At 45.2% G+C, this 17931-nt stretch overlaps 4 protein-coding genes across 4 annotated transcripts; 3 read left to right on the forward strand and 1 right to left on the reverse strand.

Moving 5' to 3' along the window:
- Positions 1-837: 837 nt before the first annotated feature.
- SERLADRAFT_388052 (uncharacterized protein) lies at positions 838-1321 on the forward strand (the record flags this gene model as incomplete). The annotated part of the gene is made up of 3 exons (XM_007317750.1): positions 838-909; positions 964-990; positions 1046-1321. The coding sequence occupies one exon, from the start codon at positions 1075-1077 to the stop codon at positions 1252-1254; it is 180 nt and encodes a 59-aa protein (XP_007317812.1).
- Positions 1322-1372: 51 nt separating this feature from the next.
- On the forward strand, positions 1373-3938 carry SERLADRAFT_355805 (uncharacterized protein; the record flags this gene model as incomplete). The annotated part of the gene is made up of 12 exons (XM_007317751.1): positions 1373-2116; positions 2171-2195; positions 2256-2514; positions 2566-2662; positions 2715-2753; positions 2821-2889; positions 2945-3065; positions 3129-3235; positions 3308-3446; positions 3515-3666; positions 3780-3824; positions 3895-3938. 12 exons carry the CDS (start codon positions 1411-1413, stop codon positions 3936-3938), a joined length of 1803 nt encoding a protein of 600 aa, XP_007317813.1.
- Positions 3939-4523: 585 nt separating this feature from the next.
- SERLADRAFT_466233 (uncharacterized protein) lies at positions 4524-6335 on the reverse strand (the record flags this gene model as incomplete). Its single annotated transcript, XM_007317752.1, is given in 8 exon segments — positions 4524-4915; positions 4969-5239; positions 5306-5569; positions 5631-5696; positions 5754-5799; positions 5846-5981; positions 6047-6280; positions 6300-6335. 5 exon segments carry the CDS (start codon positions 5903-5905, stop codon positions 5199-5201), a joined length of 477 nt encoding a protein of 158 aa, XP_007317814.1.
- A 551-nt stretch (positions 6336-6886) lies between these two features.
- SERLADRAFT_415168 (uncharacterized protein) lies at positions 6887-8493 on the forward strand (the record flags this gene model as incomplete). The annotated part of the gene is made up of 5 exons (XM_007317753.1): positions 6887-7162; positions 7213-7497; positions 7550-7587; positions 7636-7954; positions 8014-8493. 5 exons carry the CDS (start codon positions 6887-6889, stop codon positions 8266-8268), a joined length of 1173 nt encoding a protein of 390 aa, XP_007317815.1.
- Between the last annotated feature and the right edge of the window lie 9438 nt (positions 8494-17931).

Genomic DNA, 17931 nt, shown 5'->3' on the forward strand with positions numbered 1-17931 from the left:
GAACCAAACTTTACCATTCCTAGCAGTGGATGTTCAACTCAAAGTAAGAGTTGAGTGTAAAGTCAGAAAAACACCATATTGTATAATACTTTTTTTTGTTAAGCTTGAATTCCCACCACTGAATGGTTTAGGGAGTCTGGGTTACATGCAATATGGGATTTTTGTCCAGGTAGATATTTTGCCACTTTCGCAAAACTTTGTCCAGATGCCTCATCAAGGTTCCATAGGCGGTTATCAGACACAGCAACTTTGTCACACCCAAAATCATTGAAAAAGTCTGAAAGTAGTTAAAATGTTTAATTGCATTTTGGACCTGCAAGATTTTATCAGAATAATGTATTTTTGTTGACATATCTACATATCCACACAAAAATATAGTATTAATGGAAATATGTCAACAAAAAGATATCATTTTGTAGGTCCAAAATGCAATCAAAATTTTTAACTACTTTCAGACTTTTTCATCCATTATGAGTGTGACAAAAGTTGTTAATGCTTGCTGTGAGAGGTCCTGTTGGCACTCATAGAAGCACGCCCAGAGCTCTTTCCATAATGGGAAATACAAGCGGCGGTCCATCATTCCGGTCATGATTCTGCGTCCCTCCTTGGGTGAATCGCACTTACTCTATCTTGATCTGCAGGCATTCAACGCTTCCTGGTCAGCCTGACTCAATACTGGAGCCCCGATAATCGTGGGAACGGTTGGGGTTGTTCCAGCTTACGCTCTCGGCGACGGTGTTGGTGTGGCTTGTGGCTTGTGGCTTGTCTGGTAGCCCACTCAAATCTTGTCTTATTTGACTAATGTCAAAATAGGTATATGCTCACCTCAGCTTTTGGGGGGAAAGACTGAGGTGGGCTACGGTTGCTACGATGATTTATAAGAAAAGGAGAACTGAAATAAATCCCCAGGTGAAACTTCTCCATTAAAGTCTACAGGCTATCTGATCCACAGCTCCTTCCTAGTTTGGCCTTGTCAAACTTCTGTGCGAGGTCTGTTTCTCTCGTACTTCCAAAATCCCTCATCACATTCCTATCCACCCAACAGGTGACACCCCCAGCTTCTACATCATCTACATGTCGTCCTTCATAAATCCCAGATCAGTGAACACCTACCTGTCCGGCATCGCCAACAAGCTCGAACCTCATTACCCCGGCATCCGCACTATACGCACCCACCCACTCATGGTCCGAACGCCCCAAGCTGTCAGATGCAAAAAACGATTCGCGACAGACGTTTTGCGTTTATGCGGATAATTGTCATCTACTAGTTGCTATCCCATGTCGATCAGGGATTCGTATAGAATAAATAATAGGCTTACGCTCAGTGCGAAACGTTTGAGTCAGCTGACAATACTTATTTAAGGTGACTTCTTCTTCCTCTTCTCTAATCTTCATCCATAGCGAGCGGCCATGCCCTCTCAGCTTTCTCTCCCAACACTAGACAAACTCCGGGGTGTTGTTCCTCAAGACCTCGATGCCAACAAAGTAGCAGAAGAATGGTTCGCGTCTTTCGCAGCAAACATGCAAGATGGGAGCGTCGATAACATCATCAACCTCCTCGTAGACGACGCATTCTGGCGCGACATGTTCACACTCACATGGAACTTGCGGACATTCCAGTCCACTCCCATTATCAAAAAGTTCCTTATCGATCAGCTTGCCACTTTCAAAGTCTCGTCGTTCAAGCTCAGGAAAGATCTCGTCGGTTTGGAGCAGCCCTACCCGGACTTGGCATGGATCCAGGGTCTCTTTGATTTTGAAACCCACGTAGGCATTGCTTCAGGTGTATTCAGGCTCGTCCCATTGCCAGACGGCACTTGGAAAGCACACACGGTCCTCACGAACTTAGAAGATCTGAAGGGCTTCCCAGAACAAATCGGATTCCTACGCAACTCCCTCCCTAACCATGGTAAATGGGCTGAGCAACGAGCGCGTGAAAAAGAATTCATCGATGCGGAGCCTCAGGTCCTCGTGCTCGGTGGTGGTCAGAGTGGTCTTGAAATCGCGGCACGACTGAAAGCGCTTGGTTTGAGTGCTCTCGTTATAGAGAAGAACGAGAGGATAGGGGACAATTGGAGGAAGCGTTATGAGGCTTTGTGTCTTCACGATCCAGTTTGTGGGTTATCATTCCTCTACCTATGTTCCATTGATAACACGTTTAGACTTTCAGGGTATGACCATATGCCATACATCCCGTACGTGTTTACCCGTAGTCAAATTTTAACTTTACCCTCAATCATGAAAAATCTTCCCAGCTTCCCACCGACTTGGCCTGTATACACGCCTGCATTAAAACTGGCAGATTGGCTCGAATCTTATGCCCAGTCTCTTGAACTCAATGTCTGGACTTCATCCCTCGTCACTGCCGTCGTTCCACTCTCGTCCTCCAAGTACAAGTGGCGCGTGAATGTGAAGCGCGCTGATGGGAGCGAACGAGTATTCCAGGTCAACCATGTCGTGTTCTGCTTGGGCATTGGGGGCAGCATCCCTCGTATACCGACGTACCCTGGCATAGTGTGTTATTAATCAAGCTCATGGAGAATGATGTTAATCGGGTACTTGCAGGACGAGTTCAAAGGGCAGGTCCTACATTCAATTTCTCATGGAAAAGCTCTCGATCACGCAGGGAAGAAGGTCGTGGTCGTCGGTTCATGTACATCTGGTAAGGGCATTTCTTCACCGGGTCCTTCAACAACTTACTTATGCGTGAATAGCGCATGATATCTGTGCTGATTACTATGAACATGGAATTGGTGAGCCAAACTCCCATCTATGTTGCAACTAGCAATATATTGATCCCCATTCATTGCCTCAATTCAGACATCACCATGTGCCAACGCAGTCCTACGTACATCATGACTACAAAAGAAGGGTGTCCAAGGTTATTCCGTATGTCCTCTTTCATCGATCTCTCATCTTCTTCCTCTAATTATACCCTCGTAAGCATTATACTGGGAAGGCAGTCCACCCACAGATATCGCTGACAGAATCAACGCATCATATCCGAACCACCTCCTTAAGTTCTTGCACCAGCGCGCAGTCAGGGACATAGCCGAAGCAGACAAGTACGCTCTTCCACCATAATGCTATATCTATCCACCCCGAACTCTGAAATTCAACTTCTATAGAGAGCTGCTGGACGGTCTGCGTGCGCGTGGGTTCCAGCTCAGCATGGGCGAGGAAGACACAGGAATTCTCCTCCTAGCCTGGACCAAGGCTGGAGGGTACTACCTCGGTAAGCCCCTCCTCTCTGCACGACCAAAACATTGCCGCCCAACAGCTTACCCTCTCCTTCACACCGACACAGATGTTGGCGCCTCGCAACTCATCGTCGACGGCAAGATCAAACTCAAAGCCGACAGTCCCATGTCGCGGTTCACCGCGTCTGGCCTCGAATTCGAGAACCGCTCCACGATCGATGCAGATGTGGTCATCTTCGCAACTGGGTGCGTGTTTTATCCCTAACCCAACCCAAACCAAATCGCCACCGCCATCACTCACATCCACCGCACAGATACTCCGACGCCTCCTCCGCCTACCGCCAAATCCTCGGCGACGAGCTTGGCAAGAAGCTGAACCCGATCTGGGGGCTCGACGCAGAGGGCGAGCTACAGTCTACATGGCGCGAAGTGGGTGCTGGGCTTGAAGGGATCTGGTGCATGATGGGTGCGTTTTTTTTTGTGTTATGGCGTTTTTCTCTCCACTGGCACTAATATATAATGATAATGATTGATGCATCTGCGACGCTCTTTCCATCTGTTCCCAACAACATTTGGCAGGTAACCTCGCGTTGTGCAGATTCCACTCTAAACACCTCGCCCTTCGTACGTTCCCTTCCATCCATAATAGATAATGCTGATGCTGATACACCTCTCCCCCCTTCTTTGTGAACAGAAATCAAAGCCAAAGAGGAAGGAATCTACGGCACGAAATACTAGAAGAGGAAAAAAAAGCACATCGTACACCCCCTGGCCTTACTTCAATTTTCAACCATACCATGATTGCCCATCGTGTACTCTTGTTTTGCTTTTCCTTCTTTTGCTTTTCATGTAACTGCGACTGTAACTCAATCGAACTCATTCTACCTACCTGTAAAACACGTAAGGTGAAAAGTACCAGCATTCGCCTTCGAGTCAATGTCATGTCCTTCAGCTTCCAGTCGTTTCATCGCCACCACTGGCAAGCCTAACTGATATCAAATCAACACATGTCATAGCCGCTCACAAAACAACAAAACACAAAACTTCTAACATTTGAAAGTGCAACTACAATAAAACAACACGATTTCGGAAACCACCACACTTCCTACACATTCATATAAAAACAAACACCATCGACCATCTACCATCACCGAGCAGACTACTAGCCATCATACACGGGCATACACGCCAAAACTTTGGATTCAGGACTGTACCTCTGGCAAAAAGATAACAATCACGTTGGAACTGCACATTCCCACTGACGAGGACGATCTTGAGAAAGGAGTCTTTGGAACTGGAGACAGCGAACGGAGTGAGAAATATAGTACATAGTACAGTAAGGGTCTTAATGATCTTGTTTAACAGCCCTTTTAGGAGACGATGCAGACGCTGACGCCGACAGAAGGAAGAGGAGACTTGAGCAGAACTCGAATATAAGGTAATTAATTGTATGTACCGTGTCGGACCGATTCACGGTGTGTTCCAGGTACTGGATGATAAAGACCAGGCAATTCTGGTCATGCTATTGTGTCAACTGTTTGACAGTCCACTCTTCGACACATATAGTGAAGTAGTCGACTGCCCTCGCCTGTTGCTTGTAGTGAGACATTCAAGGAAAGGCTTATTCATCAGGGTCTGCAATGCATTCAGTAACGTACGTATGGCCGATCGGTGTTCTTTGTCTTTACTATTCCATCCTGAAATATATCCAACGACTACGGAGATCAGTTTCATGATGGATGCAACCGTTCTATTCATCAATGCTTACCATCCTCAATACATTGACAAGAAACGTGGCTTCAATGGCCGGGCTATACCAATCTGTTAATCTTCCATCTCGTTGATACTACAGTGGGCCATCGGGCGTAGTCTGAGTGTTTCGTATTTGACAGAATTATACCGTGGCGGTGAATTTGATGCCGCACTCCGTGTCCATTCAGTCCACTGCTACAAGATGCCGTCTTTGGTCGTTAACGGTTTCAGGCTTTGATATACATTTTATGTAGATAGTTGGGAAGCGGTCGTCGTATGTCGACTGCCTGCATGAGGTACTGCTTGTAAGCTTTGCATTACGGGATTGAAAAGAATAAATTATTTAACCTCACCCCTAGTATTTGATCCACCCACATTGATCGTGGGATTCGTAGTGGTCCCGGAACCCCGATTTACAATGCTTTGGAAAATGATAGTCTGGTTTACAGTGACGTCGGATGTTCCAAGTTGACGCATGGGTATCGACTGTAAGACCTGAGCAAAATCTTGGACTTGTCCTAGGATTTGTTCATCGGTCTGATTTCCATCAGCTGGTCGTGATCCCATATCAGCCCCATCGCCATCGCCATCGCCATCATTCTCATCTAAATCTGCATCTGAACACAAACACATAGGATGATTAAGTCTTTCCAAGTGAATTCCTGGGTAATCTCTCACCGCTCTGAGTAATAATATCTATAGCGGTGAAGAAGCTCGTTGTTATACTGATCTGTGATTCGCGATCTAGTGGAATCAAAGCTTTACGTTGTCAATAGATATAGTAGGTGATATTTGACTAACCTTCAGTGCTTTGCACTCTCATCATCATTATCTCATCTGAAGTGATCTAGCTGACTATAAGCAGTGTGCTTACAATGTGCTCAGTCGCTTACTTTCGCAAAATTCAAGACAGCAAGACATTCTTCAGCAAAGCCACGATTTTGATAGTACATTTTTATTATCTTTCGGGGGTCCCACTTGCTCGATCTATTATTCTCTCGCTCGAGATCAAGCGCAATGATGTTTAGTCTAAAGATGATATACATTAAAACTGGGGATGGTAATTGAAACAATGTTCACCTTTCCATACGAACTTTTATCTTCTCAATATCCTTCCTTGTATCCAGTCTAGCCTCAGCAGAATATCTTTGACATTGACGGAACACTTGAACTGATAACTTGTGGTATAATCGACCTTTCTCTAGATTAGAGCACTTTTTAACTGTTTCTGACAGTGTAGCGAGAGCAGCTACGAGATCGAATTCGGGCTCGTTGTTCTGCATATGTTGCGAGAGGAATGGGAGATATAGTATGTAATATAGCCCGATAGAAAGTCGTTGGAACGTGAATAGACTTGTCGCTGATTATGATTGAAAGATCCAGATGAGTGGACCCGGCGTAAATAAGCAGAAACAAACGCCAGCGGACTCCACGAGTCTCCATCTATTTGAATACAAGACATGCTCGTGTAGGCTCACAAGGCATAAACGCTATGAGAAAAGCAATAGTCTGCATATAATTTGGAATGGCATGATAATCGTCTGTTGGTTAGGGGTCGGCCGAATAGCTGGTCAGACCTGTCTGTCTGAGAACCACTTAACTGGCTAAGAGCCTGCTGGAAAGGGATGCAAAGTCATTCGAAGCCTACTTGCAGGATTATAACAGCCAAAAGCATACTAGATAGCGCGTGTGAAAGATAGATAGTACAAGCCTTTATTCTTGAGTTCCATTGGAATAGGAGAGCAGCAAGAGGGCCTCAGGACGAATAGAAAACGCATTGTTACATTTGCCCAGTCAGCCCCGCAGCGTCGGAGGTCTAACTTCGAGAATCCGCGACCCTTCGTGGGTCCATATTTACGTGAAATTGGTAACGAGCTAAATTTTGGGCCTCTAGGCAGGCTACTGTTGCGGGTTGCTGGACTGCAAGCTTCGCAATGCTTTCTCGTCGTCGCCAGCGTCAAGCTGAACGAGAAGGAAGGCAAGCACGGGAACAAGCGGAGCTCCAAGAACTAGCCTGTCAAGTGTTTGGATCGCCTCTGTCGACTATCCCTGGAGCCATTGGTAATGCTGAACGTTGGTGGTGTCAGCAATATCAATGGTTGAAGGAAACTGGATATTTGTTGCGCCCGCGATACGCGCCTGGCTGGGTCCCTTCGTGGCAAGGTACCGAGAAGTGGTGGGCAGAGTGCGAAGACAGTCATGTGCCTATGGTACGTTACCTTGTCGCTTGTAGATTCACCAATAACTAGCTATCTTTTAGATGGGTCATGTGCTCGATGCGACTCGGATGTCCGATGGAGTCTTTGTGACTTTGAAGCTAATCACAAAGTCTCGGCACCCCTATGAGATTGAAATTGGTCGTCTATTTTCGACCGAACCACTTGCCTCTGACCCTTCCAATTACTCTGTACCGATTTACGATGTGCTTAATGTGCCGGGTGACCATGATCAGGCCCTCTTGGTCATGCCATTATTGCGGCCATTCCATCGCCCTCGCTTTGATACTTGCGGTGAAGTAGTATTTTTTTTTCGTCAGCTGTTTTTGGTAAGTAAACCTTGGAGCGCATAATGAAGCTTTGACGATCTTTACCCCAAAGGGGTTGCGATTTATTCACAAACAACATGTTGCTCATCGGTATGTTTTGTTCAGATAATCGTTTTATCATCCCTCACTGACCGCCAGTGACTGTATGGGCCCCAATGTTATGATGGATGCGACCCCTCTGTACATCGATCCTTATCATCCTCAAGATTTGGACATGAGACGTGACTTCAGTGGCAAGGCTAGATACTTCACTCGTACTGAGCGCCCACCAAAGTACTTTTTCATCGACTTTGGTATATCCCGCCGTTATGCCGCTGACAACAACGCTCCCCTGGAATACCCCATATGGGGAGGTGACAAGACTGTTCCCGAGTTTCAAAAGTCGGACGATGCTTGTAATCCGTTCCCCACAGACATCTATTATCTAGGAAATATGATTAGGGAAAACTTTCTTCTGGTGAGTTACTTGTCTGTTAATAAAAGGGACTGATTAAGCATGCTTTCTTTGTCGTTCAGACAAAACGCGGACTCGAGTTTATGTTACCTCTTGTGAAAGACATGGTACAAGATGACCCAGTAAAGCGGCCTACTATGGATGAAGTCGTTGCGCGCTTTAACGAGATCCTCAAGAAACTCAGCAGTTGGAAACTGCGATCACGCGTCATCTACAAGGAGGATAGTAACATCGAAAGCCTTTATCATGGTGCTATCCACTGGACGCGTCGCATCAGCTATATAGTTAGGAGGGTATCAGCGATACCTGGATCCTGAAACCCTTATACTGTATCGTTATACTTGTTTACATCCACTTGTGAATCTATTCGAGGAACTGGATCCCTGGCCTCTGTGCACCGTGTCCTCAAAAGTTATTCAAGTAGCCAAGAGTCACAGCAGCATAAAGTGAACGTGTTGTTCATTCGCTTCAGAATCTCTCTTCGATCACTTAGGACGAGGGACATCGGACAAAACTGATCAGAGTCAGTTTCTATTTAGTAGCTTTAATAGGTGAATACACTTGTAAGCTGACATTTCCGCCTTCCTGTTTATCCCTCTGGATTGGATCATTTCGTGTGTTGTATCAAGAGAATTTGTTGTATACAGTCTGAGATGCTGAACTCCCGAGTGAGAGCTTTGTCAAGGTTGGCCGCTACGAAGTTTAGAAACATATCATGAATTTTGGAGGATCAGTGCTTTTAAAAGACTGTACCTTGTGTTGGAATAACTATGTCGAGTCTTGAGACAAGCTGGTACGGAAGGCGAGTAAGGGCCTGTTCGGCAGCCTCCGTTTCAAAACGAGAGCCGTTTGCAAACGCGCTCGTTTTGAACAACTCTCAGCACAAACAATATTTCTCACGCTATGTCACATTATGTTACACGCATTTCAGGATTGTGTAAGATAGGCGTCATCCACAACCGACGCCATCACATGACGTGATTTGGCTTGTGACCACTGGCGCGACGAGGCAAATTACCAACTTGAATTTTTATCATCTTTGCCACAAAAAATCTATCTCGTCTTTACATGGCACTATTTTCCTTAGTTCTTCTTACAGTATTATATTTGTATTTACTGAGGTTCAGCTTTTCTCTCAAACAAAAAATCCTAAATAATTCATATCAAGCAAGAAGCGATAGCAACTTTGTTTGCCACCAAGTGTAACACTTTTCATCACATGATCACATGAGGCATCAAAGACCTATCTTATCTCATCAGTACTCAGTAGTGTGACAAGCTCGATGATGAGAACTGCTGTTAGAAAACCACACACAAAACAAACTAACACAAAATCCTCCCAGATTCCACGGAACTTGTTTATGGGCTTTGCCTCCTAGAACAGTGGAGTGGTCTGGTTGTTCGTGGGGTGGTACGTATAAAGATCCTTCAAAGTAAAACCCAGAGATGTATGGGTGTGGGTTTTGAGGAGGAGGGATAGTTGGAATATAGAAAGATAGGGGGCGTTGTGGCGAGTATAGACAAGCACTACCTTGCTAATTGTAGCACAAGGTAGGTTTGAGAACAACAAGGATGACGAGGTGACGAGGTTCCCAGTGATAGCAGGCTCCTGACGCACAAACCGTAGTGCTCAGAAGGACTCTAATCGAAAGGGATGACAATGACTTCAAAAGTGGGAAGTGACGATAACAGCAGTTGACAGTGGTAGCAGTGGGAAGTGTTGTGACCACACTGGATCACAAGTAGTAGTGAGTAGTGAACTTGAGATTAGAGAGAAAGTCTGGATTCAAGTTCTTTGTTGTTTTTACAAGGTAAAATACAGGGGTTTATATAGTAAAAGAAAAGTAGGCTATGCACAGTATAGCTGTGCAAAAAGAATGAGAAAGAATATGAAGGAAGGAATGTACACTGACAAATCCTGCGTAGGTAGTACAGGATAAGATTGTCAAAAAAAGGAAAAGAAAGGGATAGAACAATGAATGCTGTGAGTAATGTCACAGGTTTGTACAGCCATAAAGTAAAGTCCAATAGCAAAAAGAGAGCAGGAAAATCATGATGTCATGGGAAGATGCAGTAAAAAAAGGGCAAGGCAAAACACTATCAGTATCAACACAGTTCCTTTATTGTCAGTCAGGCATTCTAAAAAAATATGTGTCCATAAAAATGATTCAAAAATCAAAAATAATCGCACTGTAAATGAATGTTCTGCTGAAGAAAAAGAAACTGGAGCCACCGGTCCACCACCTAGTCCAAATCCGACAGTTCCATGGCCTTACCAATGGACTGGTTGTGTTGGACCACCTGATCAAACGAGGGAGGGAGAGGAGTAGTCCCAATTTGGAACAAGTAAGTCCCAGGCAGCGTGTGGTAGGTGTAGCTGTAGCGAAGACGATGGACAAAAGATAAGTGTACCCAAGTGAATGGGACAGCGATGAACATGGGCGACGCAAGGGGATGAACCTTCTCCAGCTCAAAAATTACCCACCCATGCTCCAACCAGGCAAGACGAGCGACCGATGTTTTGATAGTATATGATGGCAGATCGACGTCATGAAGATGGACCTGTTGCCCTATTTGGACCGGCCGCCGGGGCTTTGCTGATATCAGCAGTGGCACGTGGTAGTCAACGGATTGGCGACGGAAGCGGATAGGAAGTGGTGACATCCGAAATGGTGGGGGAGCAAAGAAGATGAGGAGGAGGAGGGTGGAGGTGACGAGGAGGTGAACTAAAATGGGGACCCAGAAACGACTGTCGGGTGAGAATGAAAAGGAGAGGAAGGGGCCCATGGTGGGGCTAGGCAAAGGAAGGGGAGTAAGGGAAACGACAAAAGCGAGGGCGCAATGCAATGTGTAGCCAGTGGCGACGCAAAAATTTGCCGAAATGCCGAAATGCGGAAAGTACCGAATGGAAAAGCAAAGGTGAGCGTGACTGGATTGCCTAATAGAGGTGGTGCTGATCAGCCACAAGTTCAAAAAGGGCAATATTAATTACTATTCCACGTGGCACTATGCCTGTGTGGCGCAAAGGCGAGTCTTTTTGAATATTTGCTTCATTCTTGACACCTTTCCATGCTACCAATCAACTTTGGTGCATGACACCGTCCCTCTTGACGCCGCAGGAGCTGATGGTCGATCCCAGAAAGTAACGCACTATGTCACCCTTCACATCAATGTGAAAGGGAAAGAACATTTGATAGATGTCATCGTAGCATCACTACTTTCACCGCACATACTGCTTGGATACGACTGGTTGATACTTACCAATCCAACAATTGATTGGTGGGCCAACAAGGTTACCTTCCCTGCCGATGATCCGGAGTATCATCCTAAAGAAGGGGATAAAATCCTAGCCGTCAATCTTGAAACACAAATCATGGAGATAACACAGCTAGAATTGAATGCTTTTGCCACTAAAAGTCAACAAATAGCTGAATCCTCCGAAAAGGCAAAGTCAAAACTCACCTTCCGAGATGTCGTTCCTCCAATCTACCATGAATTTGAACCCGTTTTCACCAAAGAATCATTTGACAAACTTCCCCCAAAACGTCCTTGGGGACCATGCAATTGAGTTAGTACCCGAGGCTAATGGTCTTGACTGCAAAATGTACCCTCTTAGCCGAGATGAACAACACCATCTAGACAAATTCCTTAACAAAAACCTAACAAGTGGACGGATCCGAGTATCTAAATCACCCTACGCATCACCATTCTTCTTTATCAAAAAGAAAGATGGTTCACTACGCCCTGTCCAAGACTGTTGCAAGCTGAATGAGCTTACCATAAAGAATCGCTACACCCTCCCCCTCATATCCGAACTCATTGATAAACTCAAAGGTGCCAACTACTTCACGAAACTAGACGTACGATGGGGGTACAACAATGTCCGAATCTAAGAAGGAGACAAACACAAGGCCGCTTTCAGGACCAATCGCGGCCTGTTTGAACCCCTTGTTATGTTTTTTGGACTTACCAACTCGCCAGCGACCTTCCAGACCATGATAGATCACCTCCTAAGAGAACTAATCATGGAAGGAAAAGTTATTGTATATTTAGACGATATTATGATCTTCACGGAAACACTTGAGGAACATCGCCAAATAGTCACCAAAGTCCTCCGTATCCTGCAACAAAACCAGTTGTATCTTAAACCGGAAAAATGCGAATTTGAGAAACAGGAAGTCGAGTACTTAGGCATGATCATCTCCAAAGACACTATCCGTATGGATCCATTAAAAGTTGCAGCGGTCGCTGACTGGCCTGCACCAAAGAATAAAAGAGAACTCCAATCATTCTTAGGGTTCTCCAACTTCTATCGACGATTTGTCAAAGACTACGGACGAATTGCGAAACCACTCACTGTGCTCACCGGAAAAGTTGACTGGACCTGGAAAGACGAACAAGAGACATCTTTTGAAACATTGAAGAAAACACTTACTACTGCTCCCACCCTCGCAATACCAAATGATGACGACCCGTTCAAACTAGAAACTGACACCTCTGACTTCACTGTAGGAGCCGTCCTATCCCAGAAACAAAACGATAAATTCAGACCCATAGCATTCCTCTCAAAAGCTCTTACCCCTGCAGAACAAAACTATGAAATTTACGATAAAGAGATGCTCGCAGTCATGACGGTGCTAGATGAATGGCGACATCACCTTGTAGGATCGAAACACCCCTTCACTATCTTCACAGACCACCAAAACCTCCTTTACTTCCGTCAACCTCAGAAATACAATCGACGCCAAGCTTGATGGTCGTCTCAGCTTGCAGATTATAATTTCAAAATGGAACACGTCAAAGGAAATCAAAATACAAAGGCTGACCTGTTAAGCAGACGAATCAATTATCCTAAAGGCACAAACAATAACGAGAATCAGACACTTCTCCCGGACGTATATTTTGAAGTACTTGACACCAACGAAGGATACCTACCGGATATACGTCGAAGCTTCCAGAAACAAGACGACATAGTAAAGAAGAACTTGAAAGAGAAGCCAGATACCTGGAAGATGAAGGATAGGATTGTCTGGGTCAAAAGAGAATCTGCGATGAGTTCCTACCTGATCCCATTGGTTGACCGCGTATACGTTCCCCGAAACCACAAATTACGGGCGCAAATATTGAAAGATTATCACGACGAAGTTTTGGCTGGACACCCAGGAGAAAGAACAATGTTTGAACGAGTAAACTGAGAGCTCTGGTGGCCGAGTCTTTGTACAGATATCAGACGATATGTACGAGGGTGCGAGAGTTGTCAACGCACCAAGGCACATCGGACAAAGCCTAACGCCCCTCTACACCCAAACCCAATACCAGATCGGCCTTGGCAGATTATCACCACCGATCTCATAGGCGCATTACCGGAGTCCAAGGGCTACACCGCCGTTCAGGTCTTTGTTGACAGATTTAGCAAAATGGCCCATTTTGTCCCTACTTTTGTCACCCCCGACTCTGCCGGTTACGCACGTCAACTCCGAGACAATGTAATATGACTCCACGGAATCCCTGATGAGATCATCTCGGATTGAGGTCCTCAATTCATGTCTCGATTTCAAAAGACTTTTATGATTTAATGGGGATAACAACAGGCCTCTCTACAGGCTACCACCCTCAAACAGACGGACAGTCCGAATGGATCAACCAGGATCTAGAGCACTACCTTCGCGTTTTCATAAATCATCAACAAAATGATTGGGCAGACTGGCTTTCCATCGCTGACTTTACATACAACAACCATCTCCACACCGCAACGAATCAAACACCATTCTTTTTGAACTACGGACTACACCCAAGAACAAATATCACCACCACACCATCCCCTCAATCCGCTTCTGCGACAGAATTTGGCGAACAGATGAAAAAACTCCACGACATCACGAAATCTTCCCTTCTCTTAGCAAAGGATAATCTAAGAAAATATTACGACCGTAAGAAATCCCCCTCCGGAGAATATCAAGTTGGCGACAAAGTCTGGTTAGAAGGACATAACATCACAACGGATAGACCAATGAAGAAATTAGATGATAAACGCTTCGGGCCTTTCAAAGTCACCCAAAAGGTCGGACCCTCCGCCTATCAACTCGACATCCCTAAGAGCTGGAAGTCCATTCATCCAGTATTCAACGAAGCCATCCTCTCACCATATCATGCTCCCAAATTCCTCAATCAACCAATTTCCTCACAACCACCACCCGGGATTGTGGAAGGGATAGACAAATACGAAGTAGAGAGTATAATCGCTTCCAGACCAACTAAACTGAAAGGTAGTAAGCTCGACTACCTAATTCACTGGCATGGTTATCCAGTCTCCGAACACACTTGGGAACCCGACACCAATCTTACACATGTTGCTAATTTACTCGCCACTTTCCATAAAACGAATCCCGCCGCCCCTCGCATCATTACCGCTTCTCTTCACTTCTGTCCTTACGAAAACTACACTGCCACTTCTAAATCTCCAATGCTTTTTGACTGGATTACCAACAAGTTCCAGAGTGCCGCATCCGGACTCATGAGGACACGAGTCTTATAAAAGGGGAGCTAATGTTAGGAATCAATTTTTCTTATTGCATCCCCGTCATGTCGTGGTTAGCAGACTCGATCCCTGTCACTCCTCTTGCCCTTGGACTAGAGATTACAGCAGGTGTTTTATTACTTTTATCCTTTTTCTTCTTGTTCTCTATTCACACTCACGTCCTATTGTACCTACAACAAAGGAGACTTGTTGTAGACCCTCGAGAAGATATCCAAATGACATAGCAACAATCCAGTGCTATGTCTGGGAATACTTCGGAGGAATATTGATAAGCGAAGAAGGTTGTGAGTCAGCGCCTTCTCATAGGCTTACTGATACAGCCAATCGCACATCCCTTACCAATACATTTTCTCATACAATTAGTAAATACAATAGATCAGACCACCTTCTCCTTTTTTCTTATTGGTTAGCTGGCTGGTCAGACCACTTTCTCAATTCTTCCCTTTATCGGTCTGACCATCGCCATTCACTATATAAAGAAGTAGATACTTGATGTACTGTTCTCTAGTTCAATATTAGTTTGGATTTGCGCTCATATCGATACTCTTCATCCTCATACCCTGATTCACCGCCTTCCAGCAAGGACTTGACCAGGCATTGTGCTTTGTTATATAGCTTCGTATTTGTTGCCTGGCACTTTTCCATTCGGTACTTTCCGCATTTCGGCATTTCGGCAAATTTTTGCGTTGCCACTGGCTACATGTTGCATTGCGCCCTCATTTTTGTTGTTTCCTTCATTCCCCTTCCTTTGCCTAGCCCCACCATAGGCCCCTTCCTCTCCTTTTTATTTTCACCTGACAGTTGTTTCTGGATCTCCATTTTAATCCACCTCTTCGTCACCTCCAGCCTCCTCCTCATCTTCTTTGCCCCTCCACCATTTCTGATGTCACCACTTCCTATCCGCTTCTGTCGCCAATCCGTTGACTACCACGTGCCACTGCTGATATCAGCAAAGCCCCGGCAGCCGGTTCAAATAGGGCAACAGGTCCATCTTCATGATGTCAATCTGCCATCATATACTATCAAAACATTGGTCGTTCATCTTGCCTGGTTGGAGCATGGGTGGGTAGTTTTTGAGCTGGAGATGGTTCATCCCCTTGCGTTGCCCACGTACATTGCTGTCCCATCCACTTGGTATTAAGAACAAAGCTTGAAGGAAGTGTCTAGCCACTTGCTGAGAGCAATCAGGGACTGGAACTAGAGTCCAATGTGAGTAACTGTATTATTAGAGAGTATGACAGGTATACAGTACCTAGAGTCCAATGTGAGTAACTAGAGAATAGGAAGCATTGGACTCTGCAGTACTGTCCGAAGTTTTGTAAACAAAGGTAAACAAAGCAGCCACAAAGGCGAAATAATAGAGAACACAATCAATAGTGAATGATAAAAGAATAGATAGAGAAAGGAATGAAAATATATAGGTAGCACAAAGGTGCAGAATCACCAAAACTAACACTCCCCCCTGATGCTGCACCTCCCAAGCATCAGCTCCCCCCTGATCTAATAAGTCCCATCATCTTCCTGAACACTTCCACTTTAGGCTTGGCAAGAGCCTTGGTCAACAAGTCTGCAGGCATTTCAGCAGTGGGAACAAAGGTAGGAGCAATCTGCCAGAGTCAACAACATCTCTCAACCAATGTCATCGCAGATCAAGGTGTTTCATCCGACCATGGTGCTCAGGGTTCTTGGATACAGAGATGGCAGATTGGTTGTCAATATGAAGGGTGGAAGGAGAGGTGATAGGATATCCCATTTCCTTCAACAAATTTTGCATCCAGCAAATCTCTTTGCCAGCCTCAACAGCAGCAATGTATTCTGCTTCAGTGGTGGACAGAGCAACAATGTTCTGAAGCTTGGAGCTCCAGGAGACAGCACCAGATCCCATCTTGACAATATAGGCACCAGTAGAATGACCAGAGTCCTTGTCACCACCATGATCAGTGTGAGGCAACGATAAACTATAACAAAAACGAAACCTGTCTCCTTCTGCACTTGCAGGGAGTAAGGGGTTCAATGAGCTTGAGGTCGACAGACGCTAGTAAATATAGCGAGTAGAGGACTTTGAGAGGTAAGCTTCAAAGGTTCTTGTTGAGGAGTAAAGCGGGTAAATTCAGTAATAGAAAACTAAAGAGCCATACATGAATAGGTAAGGCTTTATATAGTGAACTGTTCGTTCCTCAGACCAAAAGGAGAATATATGAAAAGTGGTCTGAGGAATTAATTGACCAATAAGAAAAAGGGGAGTAACTATCGTACAACTTTTAACTTGATTAATCAGCAGGTGAGAGACTTGTACTAATAATAGAGGATTGTCACGTGTGTTCAGGAACCGCATCCTCATGATGAGGTACGATCCTAAATAAGGTGTGATTAGTATAACCAGGCTTTACTGGGGCTTGGAGCTGGTTGGCGAGATGCCTACTACCAGTCCCTACCCAGTGTGCTGGCTGGCTGGGAGCGATACCCAGTCTCTGATCTGTGATATAAAATGGTAGCGATGGTTAAGAAAGCCTGTGAGGGCTATGAGAAGTAGAACGGCAAACAATACCTCTAGCCCTAGAGCCAGAGGCGTAATGGGAAAAGTGTTCGAGAACCAAGACATAGCGAAGATAAGAAAACAATGAAATGGTCCTTACAATCAGCATCAGAGAAAGTGGTGAAGAGTTCAGTGGAATTGGGATCAGGACCAAGGACAAGGGAATGATCAAGGGTGCCTTGCAAGTAGCGGAACAAGTGCTTGACAGCGCTCCAGTGAGTAAGATCAGGATTAGAGTTATATCTGGCAAGGACTCCAACAGTGTAGGCAATGTCAGGACAAGTGGTAGTGGCCAGATACATCAGAGCACCAACAGCAGCAAGGTAGGGAATGTCCTTCATCAAAGCAGCATCACTGGATGTTTTGGGAGACATGTCCTTGGTGAGGCACAAACCAGGATCCATGGGAGTGGACACAGGCTTGCAGTCCTTCATGCCAAAGCACTCCAAAATGTCCAGAGTGTACTGATGTTGGGAGAGGGAGATGATGCAATTACTTAGGTCTCTAGTGATGGAAATGCCAAGTAGGTAAGAAGTAGGGCCAAGATCACGAAGCTTAAAGTGCAGGAAGAGGTCCTTGACAGCTTGGTCAAGTGCAGAAGTAGAAGTGGATGCCAGTGTCATGTCATCAACAAAGACAGGCAGGATAATGCGCACATCAGCTCTGTTAAAGACATAGATGGCAGAGTCTGAATAAGTACGCTTGAATCCGAGTTTTTCAAGCACAGTGTGCATCTTCTGGTTCCACATTCTGCCTCCCTGCTTTGTCCCATAGATGGCCTTGTCCAACTGGCAAACAAGATTGCGAGGACCCTGATGGAATCCCTCTGGCTGATGCATGTAGACCTTCACTTCAGTCACCCCCAAAACATAAGCATTTAGCTTCAACTATCTGTGTAAATGTATA

Source organism: Serpula lacrymans (genome assembly GCF_000218685.1).
Source record: "Serpula lacrymans var. lacrymans S7.9 unplaced genomic scaffold SERLAscaffold_6, whole genome shotgun sequence".
In the NCBI taxonomy this organism is placed as follows: Eukaryota; Fungi; Basidiomycota; class Agaricomycetes; order Boletales; family Serpulaceae; genus Serpula; species Serpula lacrymans.